The 25948-nt window shown below is 39.5% G+C and overlaps 1 protein-coding gene across 1 annotated transcript; it reads right to left on the bottom strand.

The window, feature by feature from the left end:
* Positions 1 to 2983: 2983 nt before the first annotated feature.
* On the bottom strand, positions 2984 to 20868 carry LOC116684887 (BMP/retinoic acid-inducible neural-specific protein 3-like; the record flags this gene model as incomplete). Its single annotated transcript, XM_032510278.1, has 4 exons — positions 20483 to 20868; positions 5060 to 5249; positions 4805 to 4823; positions 2984 to 3174 (listed from the first exon to the last, which is right to left on the bottom strand). Coding segments are annotated over exons 1-4 (621 nt in total), but the record flags the coding sequence as incomplete, so codon positions are not given.
* Between the last annotated feature and the right edge of the window lie 5080 nt (positions 20869 to 25948).

A 25948-nucleotide genomic window follows, 5' to 3' on the forward strand; every position in this document is an offset into this window, starting at 1 on the left:
TTTGTGAAAGATTTGCACTTTTCCTTTGTATATGTTAATTTTGTATTGTATTAAGTATTCATTATGACATGATGTGAACTTTTAGTCCAGGTGCTACAGTGCATATAAAATATTTCACTGACTCATTTAAACAGAAGAGTCAGAGCAAGAAGCAGCAGAAGAGGATCGTTTCAATCATTGCCCACATGCAGCAATTTTTTTTTTAAATTACAACTAACTTGCACTGATTTTAGCTCTAGTTTGGTCTCCACCAGCTCCTGAGAAACCTATCTTTCGTAGAGAGCAAATTATTCAGGAAATGGTGATAATGACTAGAAGTTTTAAGTCTTAAATTGTATTAGCTTTTGAGTAATATGTGGGAGCTTAAGTTTTTGTTTTTTGGTTTGAAATGTATCGCTGTGGCAGTTTTTGTTTTATTTTACTATTTGGTGTCCTCATGCCATGAATATGCTGTTAAAATAAAGAGTCGTTTGAGTGTGATCATAGAGTACACAAGGAAGTTAGCCGTCTATCTACTCTGTGATAGTCCAAAAAGCAATCGCTTGAGACTGGGAAAGCAAAAATGTAGGCTATTTCTCTACCAAAATGAGAACACAATACAATTGGGAGGCAGCCGACTAAATGAAAATATGAAACCAGAGATTCCTGCTGTGTCCTTGCTGTGTGCCAGACACACTAGCAAATATGGCCTGAGTGGAATATCGTCATCGATTCAGTCTGTGAATTCTCAAAGGTAACAAAAATGACCCCAGATGCTCTTGAACAACTGTGGTTATTACTCATTATTACTCACAAACAAGCCGACCTGATCACAGTCTCTGCTCTGGGCCGTGACTTCTTCCAGAGAGCCCAAATTACTACAGCCAATCCCAAGCACACCACAACAGTAACATGCCTTTCCTCCAAATGTGCTTCAATTTCCCCTTTGCATGGGGGCAAAAGAAGGGGGGTGGGGGGGCTTCTTTGTCTCACCAGCCCTTTCTCATTCATTCCTCAACTTGTTCGATTTCAAATTCATGCAGAGGATTGCTTATTTATCTGTTCCGCTGCTGCGTGGGTCAATGCCCTGTGGAAATGATGCACGAGCGTGGAGAATCTGTCGCTCCTTTGACTCACTTTCTACCAGTGACGGAGGTGAATCTCTCCTCTTTCCACTTCCTACCTGTCAGTTACGCCAGATGACTGCTTTTAGAGCATGAAAGCACACACATCTCTCTTCTTCTATTCCCCTCTATAGCTACAGAAAAAGGCATCTGCTGCCGAACCTCTGATGCGGCCACCTTGGCTGCAAAAGAACCCCCGCTGAACACAATGTAGTGAGAGGACAGAGCTTTGATATAAGTCAGGGATTCTGATTCATGTTCATCTACAGCAGAGAAAAGACACACTTTGAGCAGACTGCTGCTGTGTTCTGAGGAATGAAAAAAAGGCAGAGAGGATATCCTCTGCTATGTAGCCTCATTAACCCCATATGCTGCCTGAAGGTGACAACCGGAGGCAGAAACCTGTCTGGACGCTGTGTTTCACAAGACTCATTTATCTTCCCTTCACCATATGTGTTCATCACGGAGCTTCCTCCAGACCGGATGTGTTCACAGAGGCTGAAGTTCACGTCTCATCACAAGCAGGTTGATAAAAACTATCCACTGTATTTTTGTCACCGTTTGAATTGTATTATAACACAATATTTTTTTTTTTACTTTGCAAATGACAACTGGAAGGCGCAGAGAAATTTGAGAAAGACCTTGGAATCTGGGATTGTTTCCAGTGTGTGCACTGTAGAGATGAATATGTACACAGAGAGTTTGCATAATTTTAAACCTATTAAAGACTGAATTTATTGGTTTAGAAGTCTTCTTTTATACCATTTATCTTATCTTAAGTCTTCTTGTATGTCTTACTGATACTTCTTGTATGTCTTTCATATGACATTTTGAGCTTTTATATTTAACATATGCTGTTTATTTATTACCTGTTAGGAATTAGATAGAAAGGTTGTTATCAGAGACAAAAATTGTGTATCTTATAATTGTGTCAAGACTAACTTCCTGTACCATAGTTGCTCTCCATACTTTGCTATTTACTAATTTGACAATGCCAAAGGCATCGTTTATTGAATCGCCCATGTCCCGCCTCCTGCTGTCACCAATTGGACGGCAGCGAGAACCAATTAGATGCAATGCTGCCCTGAGAAAATATTTCAAGTTCAACTTGCTTCTGATATACTATAGTTAGTTTGGGACAGAATATCATATAGTATCACTCCCAGCTATGGTAATTGTGTTTGTGCTGTCTTTTTTAAAGAAGGGAAGTGTCATAAGACGCTCTCTAGGTAGTTTCCCACGTTAGCAGCTCCAGTTGGCAGTGAGACGTAAATCCTTCAACCCACCATCATGTACGGAGATTTTGTGCATGCTCATCTTTACGATCAAAGCCAGTCTGCTACTTAATAGCAAAGGATAAAAAGAAAACAAGATTAAATGTTTCCTTTTTTTTTTTTTTTTTTGGGGGGGTCTCTGCTGCCAAAGAAAATACGTCACCCCTCCCCCCCCACCCCCGTAGCAGTAGAACGTTTTCTTTAATATAATTTGAACAAATGTACTCTGCTTTATTAGATACAACTGTTTGTATCTAGTAAAAAAATGTTGCCAAACAAATGTTGCCTAATTTAGTAATTTGTTTTAGTCTAGGTAATTACATACGTGATCTCAGGTGGATTGGTATTTTCTACATAAACACAGGAAAACAATTTGCAGAAATTTTAATTTTGTACAAATATGAGAGAAAATACTGTAGGAACAAAAGCAACAAAACGTTGCCCAAGAAGTAGGAGAGACAGTAATCCACAAAGACTACCAGCCTTCTAGCTTTTTTTCCATCCTAGGTTGTCAGCTCGCCTATGTCAACAATTGACTGTTAAGTAACCAATGCATCAGTGTGTGAATGTGCCCAAGAATCAACAACAGAGAAACGAAGGCATTACCTTGATGGCAGTGGAGGCGATCTGGATGTGGTGCAGCTTGCGCAGAGTGCTCTCCCTGTCGATGAAATAGGAGGCAGCCAGCTGGTGCAGAGCTTCCAGAGTCACAGTGGAGGAGTTACCCGAGTAATCGCTCACCTCTGCTTTCTTACTCAGCTTCCTCTTGTCAACAAATATCGTTAAGGCCTCTTCTCCTGCACAGAAACATAACATTTAAAACAAAATGCTAGTTTGATTTTTTTTTTAAGGGTGTGCACATCATCTATTATTATTATTAGGACTTCTCAAAGGATTGTGGTGTGTTACTCTGACAGAAAATCAAAGAGTTAATAATCTTAAGTGTTTAAGTGATTTTTGGTGTTTGTTTATATCTTTTGCACTCATCGCTGATGTGTTAATGTGCTACTCTTCTAGCAAATCACTTGTAAATCAAAATGTGTGCCAATTCATGTCAGGTCTTTTCACGGCTCTTGTACTGACTTTCTGTAAATGAGGTTTGAGTGTCTGTTGTTGCCACTCTTTTCACAGCAGCTGACAACAACTTTTTGTTGTTTTGAATATATTCCAAATAATCAACAATTAAAACACTCTGCCATACTTTTAAAACCTGCCCACGGCTCTGCTCCAGGAGATACACAGGGGCACCATGCAGGAGCCCTCGGGGTACAAAGACACTTGACCACAATTAGGATACCACATCTCATGCTAATCAGTAGCCGCCTATCACAGCAATCAGCACTTCATAAGTATAGGGGCAAGGTGCCGCACACTCATTGCTTAAGAGTCCCCAGACACTGCACATCATATTCCTCATCATAATGCAGTGTTAATGCTTAAGGCCATTTTCTGCCCACTGCTTTTCTTCCTCAGCTGCTGAAGGGCACCCTCTTAATACCACAATCTATTTATTAATTTCATTAAGTCCATATGTTTCTCAACACAGAGGCAATCCATTCAGAACCACAGAGGCATATCTCTGGCAACAAGCCAAGTCAAACTCCTCATTCTCCTCTCTTCATATGACTAAGTGCTGGCTGGGAGCCAGAGTGAGAAGCTGCATCAGCTCAGGCAGCTGATAGGTTTGCATTGTATGCAGCCACTCACAACAGTGACCTTTTTTAAGTCAGGAGTAAGGTCTAAATAATTGACAAGTGTTGCTCTGTAAAAGCAAATCGGCTTTGCAAGACTTGCCTGGACCTATCTTGCATTTAAAAATATTTTTTTCCCCTTTTTTTTCTTCACTCAGAGGACCATTAATGCTCGTCCATTCATCACACTGCCGAAACCAAAAATGGGGTGACTGTGACGAGGAGTGGCGGGTTTACATTACACAGGCTTTTACATGTATTCATAAAATATATCTCAGAAGAGCAATATCTGTGCTGCCAGTGGCATATTATTTTGCTGATGTGTTATTTAGTTACTTACTATGACTGAGTTATTGTGCCATGTCCATCTGTTTTCCATATGCAACGCCTAGGGGACCAAACTCTAAAAGCTTTTATCAACACAACTTGTATACTTAACTATAGCCTATATCATCTGGGAGGGAAGTAATTCCTAAAAGCACATTTTTCCTCACACTGCAACATTGTAATACAACACTACTTCTCTTAATGTCTGTGTTTTCAACCTTATTTGCATACTTGCTGCATTCAGTTAGCCTGATCATCATCTTGGGTCAAGTCAATTGAAACATTACAAAAGGACAGTTTTCAACAATTACTCTAAATTATTAAACTGGCAACAGATGATACAATCTGCCAGCAACAACATCATTTTCATCCAAATACATTAAGGGTGGCTCACTAACAATGAGCAGACCTCTTTTGTCAACGTCTGCCTGAAATCAAGAACCCATTGTTCCGGTGATCACGTTGATTTTTTTATGTGCCTCAATTTCATACATGGTGAGCTAGTATGCAGAAAATGAAAAGGGTGCATGGCTTTGTGAACAAACTGAATACTGGTGGAGTCTGTTTGGCCAATTTATTCCAAGGTTTCAATTAGTTAACATAAAGATACTAAAACAATGTAATCTACCTATTTGTGTTTAAGCTTAACAGTTTCTTTGTTTACCTCCAGTGTAGCTGACAACAGGAAGTGAGTCCCATACTTCCTGATTAGATTGTCAGTGATCATCTGGGTGGTGGGCCTGCGGCCCAGCAGTCGAATGTTCCTGATGAACTCAGGAGTCAGAGGTAACGAAGATGCCAAGAAATCTCTCCTTTCCACTGCTAAGTTGTTCACCTTCCATCTCCCAAACTCCCTAGGAAAAACAAAACAAAACAACAAATATAAGCATACACTGTATTAAGTGTGGAGTTTGGTTAACAGTGTGGTAAGGAAAAAAAAATAACAAGTTGATTTTTAAATGTATTAACAAAAACGTCATACACATTTAAAACAATTAACTTAGCATGTAAAGTGTTTACCAAAGAAATACCTACATTAATGCCTTAATGTGGTCTCTCTCTTTTAATATGACAGTAATCGGAATATCTTTCAGTTTGGACTGTTGGTTGAAGCGATTTAGAAACATCGCCTTGAGCTCTTGACATTTTTGACTTTCTCAGATTTCTTTTTAATTTTATGAACTAAATGATGCATTAATTAGTCAACAATAATCAAACAATTAATTCAGAATGAGAATAGTCATTATGGCAGCCGCAGTACTGCTAAGGTAGAGGGGTGAGCCTGCAGAGGGCTATTTCTCCTCTGCTTCTTGTACTGTAGCGACATCATTTAGGTACATCATTTGCCTAGGTAAGCAGAATAAATGACTAGAAGAGAGAGACAGTGAAAAGGAGAAAGAGAAAGTAGTGATATTAATTCATTGTCATTCTCTGCTTTTGCAATGGAAGACTCCCTCAACCATGGCGATACAGCCTGAACCAAGGTGAAAGTGAATTGATGGAGAAAGAAAGAAAGAAAGAGAAAATGAGAAAAGAGAGAAAGCTAGTGAGAAGACAGTAGAAAAGAAAAAAAAAAAAAAAACATCCAGAACAAAAACTGGTATTATTTGAAACCATGATTGTCACCTGGAACGGAAATGTGCTCCTGCTGTACAGCTGACAGATGCTTTCCTTAATAGTCCATCATGACAGAGATATGCATTGAAATGAATAAAGTACAAGGTGGTACAAGAAATAGCCCCATTGCTCAAATAGAAAATACATAATGTAATGAAAGAGAAACAAAGTGTTTGCAAAAATCCCATAAAAATGAAAGCAGTAAAAGCAGCACTTTTGTTGCCTTTTCATGTTCTTCTGTAACACTGTATGTCTGACCCCAACCATAAGTACATCTTACAGTATATGCTGGGCTTATATGAATCTCATTGATATGCCTTGGACATTTTCAAAATTGATTGCCTCACATATTTGAAAGTGCTATTACTAGTGCTGTCAGCTAAACACAGTATTAACGGCATTAACGCAAACCCACTTCAACGGCATACACTTTTAATCATGAGATTAACGTTCTTTTTGGCCCAGCAAACGTAGTTTTTTCACAAGCTGTTGCAACATCTAGTAACGTTAGTATACTATAACACCACACCGGATCTAGCTATACCGGAAACAAACACCAAGCACGCCAGTAAGATTCTGAATGGAAGTTTACTTTTTAAAAAGTTGCCAAATGGTTCCATTTAAAAGACATGACAATGTTGTTTTCAATAAAAAAAAAAAAAAAAAAAACATTTGCACAAAGCAATCTGATCCATTTTTCCATGTTGATAAGAGCATTAAAATGAAAAAAAAATAGTGGGACAAAAAGAAATCAAGGGACATTTAGAATAAATACAAATGTGTGATTAATTGCGAGTTAACTATGACATTAATGTGATTATTCACGATTAAATATTTTGACAGCACTAGTTATTGCATTGACACATCATCTTCATTGGCGCCCATTCAAAACGACTGTCTGATGACTGTCCTATCCCTTAGGGTTGTCTTCTAGGGGGTTATTAGATTGGCTGTACAGGCCAATGTGTCATCCATGTATGTTGGTGCAGTGTGGGCACGGGAAAGTGGAGGTGGTGAGTGGAAGAGGAGCATATTTCTCTTTTTCCTTGCGGTGCTGTCGCTTTGTCTCTGTGACACAGCGGAGTTCCATTTCATGGCACAAAGCTCCTTCCTGCACAGTTGTCTTCCAGCAATCCTGTCCAAAACGATCTGCTCCCAGTTGCTTACCGGAATTTTGAACTTCTTTAGGCTGATCTTGAAACGTTTTCTTGGACCACCGGGTGTAAAAAATCTGTTTAGGGAGACAAGTATTTGACATGAGAATAACATGGCCAGTCCATTGATGTTGGTACATCTGTCCTCCCAGTTGATCCTCAGAATCTTCCTTAAGTGTCTTTGATGATGTAGTTTCAAGGCTCTCAGGTGCCTGCTGTGGGTCGCCCATGACTCGCACCCATACAGCACGGTGGGGAGGACCAAAGATTTGTAGACCAGGAGTTTTGTTTGTCTTCAAAGACTATTTTCCTAAGTATGATGTATGCACCACTGGGACAGCTCAGGCAATGATTGATTTCAGAGTCAATGTTAGCTTTTGAGGAGAGGAGGTTGCCAAGGTAAGGGAAGTGGTCAACATTTTCAAGGATGATGTTGTCCACTTTTATGGTGGGCTGAGTTGGTGGAGGTTGAAGGAGGCTCGGGTTCTTCTTGATGTTTACGTCTAAACCCAGGGCCCTGTATGCCTTTACAAAGGCATTCAGGATGCACTGGAGGTCTTCTGCTCGCTGTTCCACTGTGGCTGACAATAAACACAATGATAGCGCAGCCAGCAGGAATGGAGAAGGAACTCAAGGAACGGAAGGATGCAAATGTAAAGTCCAACTTGGCACCCTGCACACATTCTGTTTCATACTTTTGGCAAAACATTTCCTCAAGGAAAAGCTATTTGAACTGATGTTTCACTTAGCAGTGCTTTGACTCATATACAAAGTTATTCTTCTACCAAACATTTCAAGGAAGAGTGGAAGATGTCTATGGGAAGTGTCCTTCACAGATAGCCTACATTTGTGTACTGCTGACTTGCACTTACACATTCAGCTCAACAGAGAGAGCATGCTATGAATTCCAATTATTCATTTAGTTTTTTTGTGTTTTGTTTGTCTGACATTTGGAACATCAGTAGGTATTTTAGGCTGATAAAATTAGGTTAATATTTTGTTAGGAGAAAAGAAGTGTGCATGGCGTACTTCATCTGTATAGCTCTGCAAAGTCAAATAAGTCATCTAAAACAATTAAACTGAACTACTATTTAAGAATCTTAATATAATCCAGTTTAGTTTGCTAAAAAAATAATCCTTATTTAGCAATTGGATTATGAGCAAGATTCATTGCAGGCATTTAAATGGTAAACCACTATTTATTACTCTCTGGTCAACATAATGTTCCAAATTTCATGTAAATCCACCCCCCAGTCAACTGTCAAACTCAAGATGGTCCTGGAGGAAAATGAAATGATTGAAAAATTTCATAGGACAAGTTAAAACCTTGACCTCCTGCTGTTGACACTACAGTAAAGATCAGGGGATGTAGGATTATTATTTATCATCTTGTGACCATGCATGTTTTTACCAAAATCAATAGCAATCTATCCAATAGTTGTTGAGATATGTCAGTCTGGACCAATTGAAAAAAACGATGTTATGTCACTTGCATAGCTAAAATACAATTTTAGCAGTGAAGAAACTACACAAACTACTACAAAACTTTCCATCTAAAACAGACTGATTGACAGCTTAATGGGAACCATAACATCTTTTAAACAAAACATTTAAAGTGATATAGCCATTAAACTTGTAAAGGCTGTGCTTTTTATATAATACAATGTTTCAGACAGATATTTTATACTGTGTGGATATGGATACAAAGCTTCAAACCACACAGTATTTGCCTGCACATGTACCCAGTAAACTGCAATGCCAGGTCGTCAAGCTCAGTACCTCCCACAGAAAATTCAATGAACTATTTTCGATGAGAGTGCTTCCACTAGCCCCGAGCAGACAAAGCAACAAGTTGTACTCTGACCATGGCTAACCTGCTGTCATGACATATTGGATAAAATAACCAATGGCAAAACTCTTTATGACTAAGGCAGCACAAGATCAAAAATGCAAGGTCAAACTAGCTTGCTTTACTGAAAATATGCTCTCAGAAGTGAGCATTTAGCTCAGTAATTCCAAATCCATAGCTCCGCTTCGGGCTTGAAGGCCCTAAAATATGATGTCATACCTGTCTTTACCTGTAGAAATGATTTCTACGTTTCTCAGTTTTGCTTAATTCACAAATAACATTTTAGTGCTGCCCCTGACAGAATACCTGCTGCTTGACATATTGCATATAAAGTTTTAGCACTTGATTAAAAGAGACTCCTTGATTAAAAGAGAATCAATACCAATGTTGGTTAAGGTTAATAAGGTTAACACTTGACATTTCCTTTTAAAGGCTTAAATGACATACAAACCCAAGGGATGTTTGCAATCTAATTATTTTAGTTTACTTTACTCCCAAAAACAGGTTACTTATGTATCTAGTAAGAATTATGTTTTTTTATAAAAGCATAATACTTAGTTATTAGAGGAAATGAGCTCTCATCTACATCAAGAACGTAATTAGAGGAGCAGCAGGGCTCTTTCAATGTTTCATCAACATTTTGAGAAAGTAAGAATAGCTCAAATGTAGATAAAGGCAGCGTATTTATGTGTGGGTTGGTATTAATGTGAAATCATGATGCAGAAGGAAAATAAGCTAAGCAACCCACCTACAGAGAAATAACCTGTTTCAGCATCTGTAACTAGAACTAATTGAATGTGCAAAAACAAAAACTCAGTTTGAAGACCATAACTATCTTTGATGTTTAAAAAAGTACAAGTCTGATATTACGCCATAGGGGAGAATGTATTTATTTTTGCAAGCATTTTGCCTCCATTACAAATCTGCATGTCACTGAATGTATAAAGAGACAGTTATGAAGTCACGGACAGATATCACAACTGTAATTATAACAGATCGGTTGTGATTACTTTGAAATATTCTCGGGGAGGCTACAAAAGTACGGTGCCAATTTTTCCTATCCGCCTGGCACTGCCCCCAATTTACTCATATAATCACACTTATATCAGAAGAAAGGAACGGGAAAGGCAGATGGCAGAGAGCCGTCTGCCTTTTAAGAAAGCACTCTGTTCGTTTAAAAAGTTTTTTGAATGGCTACATTCTGAAACTTTTTTAGAAAGCCACCAAAATAGCCCTTTCTACATGGATATCAAAACCACTGGGCCAAGTAGAAATGAACATGATTAATTGTCTATACTGGAGCAATATTTTTGTCGGATTACATTGTGTGACAAGAAAATAAACAGTCAGTGAATTTATGTAAACTGCATCGTTCTATCAGTCAAATGTTGCTCTTTTCTCTCTCCAAAATAAAAGCTTGACTGCTGTAATCAGAACGGGTTGAGCAACCTTGGCTGCTGATGATGGATGGAGGGAGTGTGGCCTTTTGAAAGGGTATATATCACATTAAACCAGGAGTAATGAGGAAAGCTCAAACACCCAGATGTTTGAATGATACACAGTGTAAATCCCTGAGAATTTAAACTGCTGCACACACAAGTTAGATAAGCTGGGGGCAAAGATCTGCAATACATAATAATACTATAACATAATAATTCCTATTTCTGTTATCACAAACCAAGACACTGATTTGAACAATGTTAAGCAGAAACTGTAGGCAAAGGTGGAAGGAAACATAATGATTTTAAATGGATATGTGGTAGCCAATGACCTTTTTGCTGACACTGTTGTATTCAGACAAAGCCTTTGACTAATCTCTTGCTCAGATATATCTAGTGTAGCTATTAATCTTCACCTCATTTCTTGCCATACAAATAAATGACCTCTTCAAATGGGACACTGTGTCTCTTGAGTTGTGCTTTGCAGCTTGCCGCAGTACGTTCTGTGCAAGAAGAGGAATCACAGGGAGGGAGCGGAAGAGGGAGGGGGGGAGGTAGAGAACAGGTACAGAAAGAGTCGCAAATCCCTGCTGTCTTTCATTTCTTCAGTTATCGTTAAATGTGATAAGCTACCCCCGTCTTATCTTAAACCCCTCGCTAGGCCAAATGGTTCATCCTGCAGGGAGAGGAGGAAATGAAATGGGTTTCACCACAGAGTTGACTTTCGGGGCTGCAATGCTCCCTACAACCAGCTAAGTCATTATTATTATCATTTCTGTTGCTCCTTTTCACCAAGGTACATCAGTTTCATCGGTTTAACACTTTGGTAGCAATCATAGCCAAGTTGTTGAATTTTCTCAAAATTTTCTAAGAGGCCCATTTTCTTCTTAGCTGGTTCATCATGTCTGCAAGTGGTGGAAACTAACCTGGTAGATTAACTAAAGTTCTGTAACCTTCCTATGGTGTTAGGGTCCCGACGGACCCGTTTTGAGTTTTAACATGCATAAAAGCACTTCATACATTTGTTTTTTGAGTTGAAACTTTTTGACTTTGTCAGGGACTTCCATTTAAACAAAGTAAAATCTTTTTTTTTGTTTTTACTAAATTATAAAGTGCTCTGGTGAAAAAAATGACTTTTGTGGTGTTCGGGTCATTTGTGACCCGGTTAAAATTTTCTATTATAAAACAATAAAAAATGCCCAAAATTAAATCATGAACACACAGTCAACCAACAGCCTCTTCCTCCAACCACTTGGGCTTCATTTAGGGGCTTTTCTCTTTGCCTTTTTGCAAGAACAAACAAAGGGAGACATGTCCAGGCTTGTCAAGCCATTTGAGTGTAGAGGTGGTGACTTGCAGAGTACACATCTCCAAATCACAGGATGCAAGAATGAGGAGAAGATTTACTGTAAATGAAGCTTTGGATCACATCTTTGCTGCAAATGAGGCAGAGGACACACAGGATTTTAGCGATGGAGATGAGCAGGCCTCTGAGAACGAAGATGATGTGGAGTACCAATTGGAAGAAACAGACACAACTGATCAGTCTGAAGAGGAGGTCACTGGTGCTGAAGCTGCTCCTGCTGAATTATTCCAATCCAAAAATGGCAACATCCGTTGGAGTACAGTTCCTCCTGATGTGCATGGAAGGACAGCTGCTGCAAACATCATCAAAATGACCCCTGGGGTCACGAGGTTTGCTGTGACAAGAGTAAGTGACATCAAGACGTGCTTTGATCTTTTTTGCCATTGTCACTAAAAAAAGTCATAATTGCTATGACAAACCTGAGGGAAAAAAAGTCCATGGCAACACATGGAAAGACATTGATGAGACGTACCTGGATGCCTACATTGGTGTTCTCCTCCTTGCTGGAGTTTACAGATCCAGCAATGAGGCAACTGAGAGTCTCTGGGATGCATCAACGGGCAGAAATATTTTCGGGCGGGCAACAATGTCTCTTCGGACCTTTCAGATGATTCAAGAGTCCTCAGATTTGACAATCGAGACACAGAGCAAAATCTGACAAGCTTGCTCCTATCAGGGATGTTTGGGAGAGATGGGTGCAACTTTTCCACTGATGTTCAACCCAGGGCCAGAGGTGACAGTGGATGAACGTTTTCTCCCTTTCGAGGAAAATGCCCGTTCCGGCAAACATGCCCAGCAAGCCAGGCAAATATGGCATAAAAATCTGGGCAGCCTGTGATGCTAAAACAAGCTGCTGCAGACTTGGTCAGACAGCTGCAGCGGTCACCAAACACGCCATCCACATCCACAGCAACAAGAAGAGCATCAGCATCACCTTCCCCTCATCAGCCAGCCCTGCCTCAAGCACTCCATCCACATCCACATCACAATGCCAGTGGGACCACCTCGCTCAAAAAGAAAGAGGTGTCAGGTCTGCCCTAGCAATATGGACAGAAAAACCTACATAGTGTGCTTCACCTGCAACAAATATATCTGCAAAGAACACACTAAAAGTGTCACTTTTGCAACACATGCATCTAAACACACACACACACAGGCATGTGTTGTGGTTTGGGGTTTTGTTGGGGGTTATTTTCCCCGTTTGGCCTTCCCTGTGTTTATTTCTTGGTTTTCCCCGGTCCTGTGTGGTTCTGTCTTGTGATTCCCGGTAAGTGTCTGTTTGTTCTACTTCTGTGTTATTTTGATAGTCAGCTTCCTGTCTTGTCGTGTCTAGTCTGTCTAGCTTCACTTTGTTTCTCTGATTGTCCAGCCCGCCCTAATGGATCCACCTGATGTCTCACCTGTTCCCCGTTACCTCATTACCTCCTGTATTTAACCCCAGTGTTTCCTTTGTCTCTTGTTGGATCATTCCAGTTTGTTTGCCTGTTTGCCGTCGTCCTGTGAGCTGTCAACCTTGCCGTCTCCCCGTGTGCCACCAGTTTGTTTTCCTAGTCGTGCCTTCTTATTCCCTGCCCGCGTGCCTACCGTGCCTCGTCATCCTGCCTGCAGTCCTGTCATTCCCTGTGAGTTTTTCCCCACGCATTTTTCCCTGTGGCCTGCTCACCTTCTACAGTGCCTGCGTTTTTCTGTGGAGTGTTTTTTGGACTCCACCCTTTGCTTCTTATGTTTTTGGACTTTGTCAATAAATCATTCCTGCCTTGCCTGCCTACTCTGCGTTTGGGTCCTCCTTTATGCCGTACCGTGACAGCATGTTCTTTGCACAGAGTATTGATAGAACAAGTACTTGATTTCTTTTGATGTGATTTTCTCGATTGTTTTTTGTTTATTTATTTGCAAATCTTTGTTTTATTGTAATTTATTATTATTTATGACTGTTCTGTTTTTCATATTGTTAAATATTGTATTAAAGTTCTATTGTGTGGGAAAAAAAGACTTGTTTTTGCCCTTTTCTTGAATCAAATATATACGGGTCCAAAATGACCCGAAACACCATAGATGTTACTATATTTGATAATATTAAAATTAAAATCTTTTTTTTGTTGAACATTTAAAAATTTGTTTTAATATCTCTCAGTTACACTCAGGTAAAAGAACAACTGATTATTTTGTGCCTTCTACTCTTAAGGTTCATTGACCACTTTTATGACATTGAAAACGAGGGGTATGCTGTTAAAACAAAGGGCCAGGGGGCCACAAAAAAAATATTAATACCAATCTTTCATGGATAAGGGAGCCCAACCAGCTAAACAAGAGTTAAGAAAACATGGATGATAAAAGATTGTTTTTAGGGTATTTTATGGCTAATTTAATACACGGGTCCAAAATGACCCGCTAACACTACAGATGGCAGCAGAAAGCTAACACCAGAGGAAGGGTAAGTAAGTAAGTCAGTAAGTGACTAAGTAAATAAGTAAGTGAGTAAGTAAATAAGTAATTACGTAAGTACGTAATAAGTAAGTACGTAAAGTAAAAGTCCCTCATGCATTTTTGCGAGTTTCTTTCTACTTCTACTTCAGTGGGAATTATTCTACATTTTACCTCACTGTATTGACTAGTTACTAATTACCATATGCGTATACACTTACATAAAATGTATAAAGATTAAACCAGAGGTTGCCAATCTTTTTGGCTTGTGACCAAAACAAAACAGCAGTGTCTAGTTGGGATCGTTTGTGTGTCATTGAGTTGATAGCACAGATTCTCAGGTGGTCATATTTAATTAAATGTTAAGGTCCAAAGAGGGAAACTCATCCAGTAGTTCACAAGAAAAGCAAAGATTGGAGAAAAGTCCAAAATATAAATACAAATTTGTTTTTCCTGAGCTTTCCTTGTTTTCTACCCCATTAATCATCTCACAACCCCCCGGATTTATCTTGTGACCCTTTGGATAGGGATAGACAACCACTGGACTATACCCAACTGCATATAAAGTAGTCAAAATGAGCTACACCTTGAACAGATGCAACAAGAAAATGTATGCATTGATGCTTCAGTAGTCTGGCTTACTGGATGGACATTGCTGGGATAAAGCCTGAAGTGTCTTTCATTCTGCTATCTCCGCTATATATTTTGCAGGGGCATATTTTCTGCATTGTGGTCTCAGTACTGCCCGAGACAATTGTGATTCGTCAAAAGAAATACAAACAATCAAGAGTGTTTTTTCCCCCATATCCCAGAATAGTACCCCAGCACTGACCCAGCGTTGTGGAGGTTTGACAAAAAAAGAGACATTAGTAACATATTTAATAATAAAATATGTTACAGGGCCCATTTTTCGGCAGGCATGTGATATCTTAAATACATTGAGCTGATACTAGTTAAGTAGGATTATATATTATACATACATAATTCACTGTGTGTCTGTTGTTGTATCCACATTTATTCGCTGGCATGCGGACTAATGTTCAAATAGTTTTATACTATTTAAAGCATTTTCTCCACTTAAATGAGGTGTATAATTAATTATTATGCAATAAAAAAATAATCACATCCATTATCCAAACGCAATATGTTCAGAATGCGGCCAAATACACGTCAACCCTCCTGCCTTCACCCTGGTGAATATGGCTGCTTTCCCTTGGCAGTGTTTCTCGTGGACAGGTGGCTAAGGCGGAAGGCCCACATTGTGTTTGCACTGGAAGCAATGGGTATGCCCTCCACTGACTAGCCAAAACACACACAGACACAAGAACACAAACCATCTTTCATTTCCTTCCTTTCATTTCCTTCCTGCCTTGCTAAAAATCCGATTAAATTCAATCAGTAAGGTGGGACATTAAGTAGAGGGCTAACATGGTGGGAATTTATTACTCCATCACTGCTGAGGTAGCTCAAACACTGTAATTCCAAGCTCAGATTCATGTGATCCATCTTCCTAAGTCCTAAAGCATTTATTAGGATTTAGCAAAGGACTACACATGAGTAAGACCTGACCAGAAAATAAGACTGTCACTTTCAATAACCTCTGTCCTCTATTTCTGCACAAAATGAAAATGGAAAGTCAAAAATTATCATTTAAAACAAACACAAGCTGAGAATGTATCTGTGCACATTACTATTGTTGGAAGTGAGCAATGGCCACTGACACATATTGATGAAAGTTCCTCACATCAAAAGAAATACAAGGTATCGTATTCAGCACAGAAACTGCTGAGACACTTAGAGTTAAGCAGGTGCGTGGACCTTTGAGGCTAAGCATAACTAGTTTATCAAAATGTGGCACTTCTTCATCAATAACGTAACACACTGTGTGAATATTAGTAGCAGTCAGAAAGCAGATCACTAAAAATGCATATTTAATGGGTTCTTTTTTGATTTTTAACATGGCATTGAGTCAGCATGATTAAGACCGTAACATAACGTTCACCATGTTCACCATCTTAGTTTTGTGTGTTAGCATGCTAACATGTGCTAAGTAGCACTAAACACATATTACATCAGCGGCTGAATGCAATGTCATTCATTATGCAGATATTTGGTTATGAACCAAATATTGGACAAATAAACATGTGAATTGATGATATGGAAAGTTAAGGATTAAATGAGACCACTGACTCATGGGGGGTGCTAGAAGACAAGTCTGGGGATCACCGAAGTCCGTAGGCTTCATCCTGTGGGGACCATGAATCTCTCTACAAACTGTGTATGGCAATCAATCCAATATTTTGGAGATATTTCAGTCTGAACCAAAGCGGTAGACCGATTAACCAACCGACCAACTGACACTGCCATCTATCCATGCTAATAGTGTAGCTAAACCTGATATGACGATAAAATGGAAGCCAAAGTGAGGCTCCCCTCTATATGCACTTTACTGCACATATTGAATCAAACTATGGGACAGCTTAACTATAGAGAAATTGCCTGCAGTTGCCTACAGCATTAAAAAATTGAATAAAAGTGAGAACTAAAGTAGAAACTGAGCCGTTAATGCAGCTGATTTAAGGGATAATGTCTCTTAAGACTATGACTTTCTCTGATATTACGGCTGATGTACAGCTGAGGAAAAGTTTCTTTAGGATTAACAACTACCATGTATCATTCTTCCCTCACCAGCTTTTTTTTTACCAAAAGGAGCAACTTGGAGATGCCAAAACCTCTGAGGGAATTTCAGAAGCAGAAAAGGGACAAAACACATCAGTAGGAATCTAGCAGTGGGGTGCTGAGAAGCAGCGCTGAGGGAGTCCGCTCTAAAACTAAAACTCCCCTCAGCCCTCTTCAGAGCACCTGCAGACTCCCCTGTGGTTGAGGAAAGCTGATGTTGTTTATTGTGCTTGAAGTGGCTCTTACATCAGATGGCTGATTTCGTTTGATAAAGTTAAGGGTGGGCATGTCACACTTGCTCCGGTTTGCTAAAACTTATTTCAGGAGGTGATCAACGCCCCCCCACCACCACACACACAAACACACAACACACACACTTACTCACACATGGACTAAAAATGCAACTTATAACCAATTTTGTTTCTTAGAGTACACATCACTATGCCAGTTTGCCTTGCACAGCTAAAGCACCGATGTTTCAGCAAATTGTGTCAAATTAAAAGAAAAAAAGTATCATTCTGCTATTTATCAAAAAAGAAACTCTCTGAGTTGTGAGCAGTTCAACCAAAGGCTGATGTTTTCTTATCAAACACAGTTTCAACCTGTTGAGAGTAGTAGAAAGACATTTCTTTTTTTCTTTTTTTTTTACTTTTACAAGACAGAATGGTTCAGGAATCTTTGCCACGGAGGATCACTTTCTCTTCTTGTTTGTACGTGGGGGTTAGAGCTTGATTTGGAAATGTAAGGACCTCTGTTGCACAGCAGAAGCATAATGCCGGCCCACTTGAGAGATCGCAGTGGGCCCACTTTCTTTAATAAAACAACCCTACTGTTTTTTTTATGAGCCAAAATTATCACCCCCACATTTCATCCCACCAGCACAGGCACTAAAGGAGAGCTATTATTTGACAAAACAGAAGCCACCGCTATATATTCGTCAGATTGTATTTCTGAAATTGAATGGGACTGAATCCAAGTAAATTCAATTTAAGAAGATTTACAGACTATTTACTTTTTCCGTTTTTCCTTTTAATATCATCACTATTAATCAATGCCGCATTGTGGTAATCTAGAGAGCCTTAAACACACCTTGCAGCTGACAGAAGCCTCTCAGGGGATTCTGTGATAATGCAGAGTAATAAGTACTAAGAGCTCACTAATCACTTGGCCACATGATAAGACTATTAATCTTGCTGCCCATGCAGCAAAGCTCCAATGGATCGCTGCCTTTTGCCAGAGAAGGAAATATTAAAAAGCTCTAACGCGGCAACCGATCACAGAAACCATAAAGCATCCTTGCACCGATCCATACATGTCAGGAACCCTGTCTGTCTATTTCCAGGAGCCTGGACAACATCCTCCTAAATGACGACGGATATGATTCATGACACAATCTTCATTAATTTGCTTGCATGCCGATGCCTCAGACTGTGTCGCTGTCATGACAAATCATCTTCTTATTCCAGAGCTAATCAACATATTTCAGTTGACCACCTGATCAGGTGACTCCCTGAGGGCTTCGAAGACAGCGGGATGTGATGTATAGCCAGCAGACAGCAACGTGTCTGGATGAAATACATCGTGATCCTGTCAAGGCATGTGCCAGACATATAGTGAACATCGGCTGTGAGAAACCTGTTCTGTATGACACGCAGGGCAACTAATGCAGTCTGAATAACCATGAATATGGTTTTCATTAAGCAGAGTGTCCACTGTGTGCTCTAATATATGTTTTGAATTTCTCCCTTACATCATTTGATGTTGCAATGAAAAAAGTTTGCGAGGAAAAGCAAATGTACTGCTAATAAAAACCTTCTGGAGCTCTGAACATCTCATCATATCTGCTGTTACTGTACCATAAACGCCCTGTAATAATCCTGTCCACAACTTCAATCAGAATCAGAAATACTTTTTTGATCCACGAAGAGAAATCAGTGTTACAATTCCAAGAGTATATAAATATCAGAGTAGGAATATAAATAAAGTTGAATATGTACGATATTTACATAGTTAAGGAGTTGTAATGGTGAACAGTTAATAATAATGTTCCAAACCAACATATTACAACACATGTTCACGTTTAAGTTAATTCTGCCAGGCTCACTCCCTTCATTCGTCCTATCATTTCATTTAACTTTAACTTATTTAACTGTGGCACGTGCCATTGCAAGCCATGTAATTCTCACCAGAGTGTTTTATTAAGGGCCAGGTAAGAACATAGTTTGGGTGGGCTTGAGGTTGCTGAAGTTCATGGTTCCCATGAATTATGATGAACACCTTGCTAAATCTATATTTCTCTCTTACTTCAAAATTTCAGGTTTGCGGTATACAGGAAACTTTCAGTATGAGTGAAAAACCTGCAGTCTCTCTTTCAACATCTAATAATGATGCTGATTAGGTTTATACTGTAAGATCCTCCTTGCAAAATGTTTCCACCCAAAGCAAAACTTGGACATACACACAATGAAAATAATACTGATGAAATTGTAGAAAAGCATTGCAGTGTGTCTGATAGCTATATTGGAGGTCCTCAACCTTTGGGCAGCTGTAGATTTAAACAGTTAACTGTTGGTAACAAATGCAGTGGTAACAACATTTAAAAGAATAGTTTGACCTTTTTTGGAAATATTCCCTTCTCATGTTGCGGAGTAATTGTAAATTACATTTTGTGGTTTTACTGTGGGTTATATAATTTTTTTTGGGGGGGTGGGGGTTATATTTATGACCATTTCTATTACAGATTAAACAAACAAAAGCCTTAGACACAGACAGGCCAATTTTGTTAGTTTTGGACCAGGCCAAGCCCGGCTAGTTTCCTGTTTCCAGCTTAGCTAACTGGCTGGTAGCTGTACTGTCGCTTCACATTTACAGACACAACACTGGATTTGAATTTGGACTCATCTCACTCTTAGCAAGAAAGTAAATTAGTCCAGAAAATTTGCAAAAATGTGGAACTACTGCCTGAAAAAAAATGTCTTTGCATCTAGAGATCGATGAGTTAGTCTGATTAGTTTGCGATAGTAATGTGAGTGAGCGAACACAAACTGGTACCTGGTCAGCTAGCGTTACTGACTTGTTCTAAAGACATCTGAGTAGCATGCTAGCTCAAAGAAAAGAAACCAATGTTAGCTGTGGCTGGCGTCAAAGTTGACTGGATTCAACTTTATGCAAATGAGTAGCGGGCAACATGACACCCGCTTCTCCAAGTCCCCGTGACGCTACCAGAATGCTTTGCACGGCTGCTCCCATAGAGATAAATGCGGAGCATGGAAATGATGAGGACAATGGAGACAAACCATTAGAGCTTATGAGCACTGGCTGCAGCTAAGGACAACACACTGCGACTTTGTGAGTTATACTCATCTGAATATGTAAACACATGAACATCATCAGATTCTGTATGTGGCCTCCATTTACACACAGTCGATCTTTCAAAGGACAAGCATGGAGACAGTTTGATGTGGCTGCTGGGAGATTTGTCATTTATATAATAGGAGTAGTGATAAAGCAGGAGTAAATACAGTGTTAAGTGCCTCTTCCTCCTGATGTCATTCCTCACCTGTTTATCTTGTATCTAGTGGAGAAGCCTTGCCGGTTCTTCTCCACAAAGTCAATGTACTCTGGTGAGTGGTGAAAAGGTCCTTTATCAGACAGGAGCCAGTCCAGGGGGCCCCCGGGCTTGTCATTGGGGAGGCTGGCTGTCGCTGCTGCTGCTGTTACCGTAGACCGTAAACACACCCAGCAGTGAAGGCTGAGACTGACGACGCCCCATAGAGCCATCAGAGATGGAGGGAGCCAAGGAGGGATGAGGGTGGTGGTGTTGGGGGAGGGGAGGGGGGAGTTCAGCAGCCAAAGCCACTCGTCATTATCTGGCTCCTCCACTGGGATGATCGGGGGACATGCATCACCTCAACGCCCCCCGAACACCTACAGAAAAACAAACACACTGATAAGGAAACAAACAAACACCCACGTCCAACAATAAAGGATAGACAGAAACTTTATAATACTACAAACGTTAACAGATCATGTGGCAGCTAGATGCTTATAGTGGTAATAGTTTTAAGGGGGTTTCACTACACAGTTCTGTACACTATTGTCAACAATTTTGATAATTAATTGATCATTTAAGTTAAATAGAAAAATGGCAAACATTGACCCGCTTCTTAAATGTGAAGATTTGCTGTGTTTCTCATTGATTTTTTTTTACATATATGTATTTTTTAATACTTTACTTTCAGTTTTTTTGTTTGTTGTTGGAACCAAAAATGAAACTTGACACTGTCACCGTACACACACCCAAAAAAACAAAACAAAATGTTAAAGCACACTAATGGTTCACAATCTCTGAAATATTTCATCTTCTTTTTCGGTTGTGACCTTGTGTATTCCAGGGCTGTGTTTTCATTTTACCATGGTCTACTTATTGAGAGGAAATTGGGGGTTAGTGTCTAGATCAAAGATCCTTCATCATGTGGACAGGAAGGGCCAGGGCTCAAGCCGCCAAACCCCAGACTCATGGACAGCCTCGGACTTGCTTTGATCCATACTACTTTAAGTGCTCAAATTGGGGACAATGTCACAGATTGTGCACAAAACTTCAGTCACAATCTAACTAACTATGGCAATAGTGAATGTGTAAAAACAGTAGGGTTATTGTAGAACCTGATGCAGAGCACAAAAAAACCATAGTAGCAATACAAGAAATCAAACTCCCTGTCATGACAAATCAACATATTCCTCCAATGCCAATTGAAGATATTCCAGTTGACCACCTGACAAGGTGACTCCCTCAGGGTTTATAAGGCAGCAGAACATGACAACAGAAAGCAGAAAGAAACATCACTGCTCCAAATACATCATGATTCAGGCATGTGTCAGTTCTTCAAAGCATTTGTGTTGTGACTTTTGTATTTCTTTTGTAGCTTTTGAATCTAAGTTGAAGCGTCTCAGCCACCATAAACATCAGCTGTGAGAAAACCTTTCTGCATGACAACACAAGCCAAGTACGTCTGCCTACTAATAAACCACGAACAGGGTTTCCATAAAGCATATTGTCAACTGCGACAACTTGCAGTTGTATTGCATTTCTCCCTTACATCATTTTGACGGCACAATAAAAAAGTTAGCAAGGGAAAGCAAATGTACCGCCAATAAAAAACATATGCAGCTATGAACACAACTAGAATGGTGTTTATTAAACTTGATCACATTGTAGTTTGAATAGAACACGCGTGGAATAACCTTGTCCACAATATTAAGCCGACATATTACAACACACGTAAATGTGCAAGCCAATTCAACCAAGGCAGGTGAAAGTGAATAATTTCCATTCCTCGTCTCAATCATTTAATACAACTTCACCTGATTTAACTGAAGCATATTTCATTGCAAGCAATATACTTTTATTAGAGTGCTTTAATAAGGGTAAGTAAGGACAAGGACACATTTTGGATTTGAGGTTGCTGAGATCCATGGTTCAGATTAATCATCAGAACATCTCTCTAAGTTTAAACAGTAGAAATGTACTGTAAAACAGGATGTAGAACAGAACGCCAGTGACAATGCAAGAAATCATTGAGTTTAGTGCCCTGGTGCATGCTGGGAGGCTTGCCTACGCACATCTTTGGACGTTGTAATATAAATCAATATAGACTAATGATATTTGTTTGACTCTAACAAAAAATAAATGTATTTGTCCTCCACTGCCAAGTTTATCTGAACCAAACAAGAAGTAATCATTTGGTAAAGAAAAAAATGAATCATTTCAGACTATGAAATGTAAAATGGAATTAAGTCTGGGAAATTGTGATGGGCATGTTTCAATAATTTTAGACATGTTATGGTCCTGAGGATTTGATGATTTGGAAAAATGACTGATTAATTAAAGATTGATCAATAACAAAAGTAACATGCTACAATCCTTAAAACTAAAATTGGCGTTATCAGGAGCTGGTAGAGAAATAAGTCAACAAACAGAAGACAAATTACAGTGTGAATACCGCTCTGCACATTTGATGCATGAAGTATTAGAGGAGCAGAGGGCTAAGATTACATCTACAGGTATTATTTATTAGTATTTAATTTAAATTAAGTCTTTGTTGTTGTTTTTTAAGAAGCTTACTGAAATAGTGGCAGTTGTTTTTTGCATTTTTTGAACAACAAAGTTAGGGCGGCAGCTGGGGGGGGGCAAGGCGCTACATTGGGGGGGTCAGCCTTGCCCCCCTATAGATCCGCCCCTATGTGCTATACATCAATCTTCCTTTGAATTTAGCTCCTTTTTTAGAACAAAATATTTCACCTTTGACATGAGTCAACATTTCCTGGGAATTTCCTACACAAGATTTGGTAAAAAAGGGACAAGTTTTGCAGACTTGATAAGTAATGTAATACATTTCTGTTGCAGCCCCACTTTGTGATTTCCATAGATTTTCTAATATAAAAGTATTGCAGAATGCAATTGCTTCTAAACTGGTAGAAGTTATGATTCTAATTGTGAATTCATCCCTTTAAAGCGCCCATATTATGCTCATTTTCAGCTTCATAATTGGATTTTGAGGTTGTACCAGAATAGGTTTACATCGTTTAATTTTCAAAAGAAAACACGTTTTTGTTATACTGCACATTGCTGCGGATCTTGTTTTCACCCTGTGTGTTTAGGTCTCTGTTTTAGCTACAGAGTGAGGCATCTCACTTCTATACTATCTTTTTGGGAGTTGCACATGTACAGTAGCTAGATAAGATCACATCAGCTAGATAACTCTTTCTCCAACTTTGATCAGCACAAGGCAGGATTAGCTTGGAGACTTCTTCTAAATGAGGGCCACTTGTGGAATACCTGCAGAACAGGGACAGGAAGTAGTTCTTTTGTAGATTATGGTGAACTAGCGTGTGTTGTAGCAGTGTTTTGCCATTGAGAACAAGCTAGCACGTCAGCGCTAGCCTGTGCTACAGTTAGCCACCTCGTCTCGGCTAGTGACGTAGAAAGCTGTGCAGATTTTGAACAGCTCCCCCGGAGAATGAAGGCAGAGGACATTCAGAAACCTATATCTCGCTCAAAACAGCATGAATAATTTTTTTTCTAAGTTTGTATTCGTGTGGAAGCATCAGAGTCACAAAATAGCACCCCGAATCCCAGAAAAAAGTGTTTTTTCAACAATATGGGCACTTTAACTCAGCAGATAATTGCTGCGCTGCTGGTTACAAAATTGTACTCATCATACTTCAACACTTGCTGTACTGCAACCCTGCAGCAATTAAGAGTACTCACATGCAAATCAAGGAAGAAATACACTCACACAGACACACACTCAAACACACAGACACACAAACACACACACACACACACACACACACGTGAGTTGCTTAAATACCAAGTCTCGGTTGCTGTATTTTATCAAACTACCTGCTGTTCAGACTGTTGTCCAGGGATCACATTACTCTCCATGACTATCTCAAGACCTGTCAATCATCTCCCCCTCAGTGACACTTCATTGCTGTGTGTGTGTGCATGTGCGTGTGTGTGTGTGTGTGTTGGGATGTAGGTGGGGTTTGAGTCCCATTACAGTATTCTGATGACAATCTGTCAAGTTAACTCAGCCATATGACCGTGTGTGTGGGTGTGTGCACATGTGCGTGGGTTTCAGAAAACATTACTCTCAGACAACACAGCAGACAGCATGGGAAGAGCGCACAACAGCTGGAGGTGGATAGAATGAGCAGAAACAGATTTAAAATGTAAAATTAAATACCATTACACATTCCTCTTGTATGCTTAAAATTGCAATAATCAATCCTTATTTCTCTCTCTCTTTCTGATGAGTATTTGATTTTAATAGTTTAAATAAGACTATAAGCTGGCAATTAGGAAATTGCTTGCAGTAAGACATCGCTGTCATCGCTCGCCAGACTCTGCTTGTTGTGCGCCTTTGTGTGTGTGTGTGTGTGTGTGTGTGTGTGTGTGTGTGTGTGTGTGTGTGTGTGTGTGTATCATGAAACCGTAATGGGTTTTTATTGACAATATGTGTAGTTTTGTGCAGTGCGCCTGGGTTCAACTCCGACCTGTGGTCCTTTGCTGCATATCATTACCCTCTTTCTGCCCTTTCATGTCTTCAGCTGTCCTGTCAATCAAAGGCCTTAAATGCCCCAAAAAAACTAAATATAATAATTAGAAGAACTGAAGTCTCTGGCTAAAATGAGACTCAATAGTTTGGATGCCGAATAAAGTCATATGGCTGTGAAGTCTCAAGTAAGTGTAATTGTCAAAACAGTCAGGTCCAAATCGAGTTTCAAATTCTCATTTGTGTGACTTAAACCTGCATATACCTAGTCTATACCCACAACGTTTCACTTCCGGGGTGCTCTGGTGCCGCCAGAAATTCAGCAGAATGTCCCTCTTTTTGGTCGGATGTCCGTCACAATCTGCTTTCTTTGTGTTGAAAGCCGATTCAAAGGTCCGCTGTTCGTTAGCAGAAGCCATCTTCTTTGTTTCAAATAGCGAGGAATCACCGGAACCATTGCAACTCTGCCATCATTACATCATTAAGCCTGCCCACCGAATCTATACACGATGTGATTGGCCTGACCAGAATTTGGTAATTGCAGATTGCAAGCCAACGGAGAGTTGCTAGACTGACCCTAGCTGCAAATTACATTTGCTGCCAATGGGTAGTCTAGATATCAAGCCTAAAAGAACACACTCTTCACATAACTTTGGACCAACATACACATATTTTTGTATTAAGAGGCAGAAGGAGGACAACACATTGAACAACAGGTATACAGGGATAAGAGTTAAAATACTGACGGTGCATCAATCTGTTTGTTTCTGTGTTTTGAAGTTTGTAAAAGAAGAATAACTAATTATCAGAAATATTTTCCCACACACCCCATATTAATTGTTTTTTTGATCCTGATTATCACAAGTTTCAAATATTGGCATTGGGAAGAACGGCAGAGACTTTACCAAAGCCAGTGATTATGATAAGAAATCACTCACTGTATTATTTTATATCCAACTATTAAC

The sequence above is a fragment of the Etheostoma spectabile genome, unplaced genomic scaffold (genome assembly GCF_008692095.1).
Source record: "Etheostoma spectabile isolate EspeVRDwgs_2016 unplaced genomic scaffold, UIUC_Espe_1.0 scaffold00569357, whole genome shotgun sequence".
NCBI classification, from domain to species: Eukaryota; Metazoa; Chordata; class Actinopteri; order Perciformes; family Percidae; genus Etheostoma; species Etheostoma spectabile.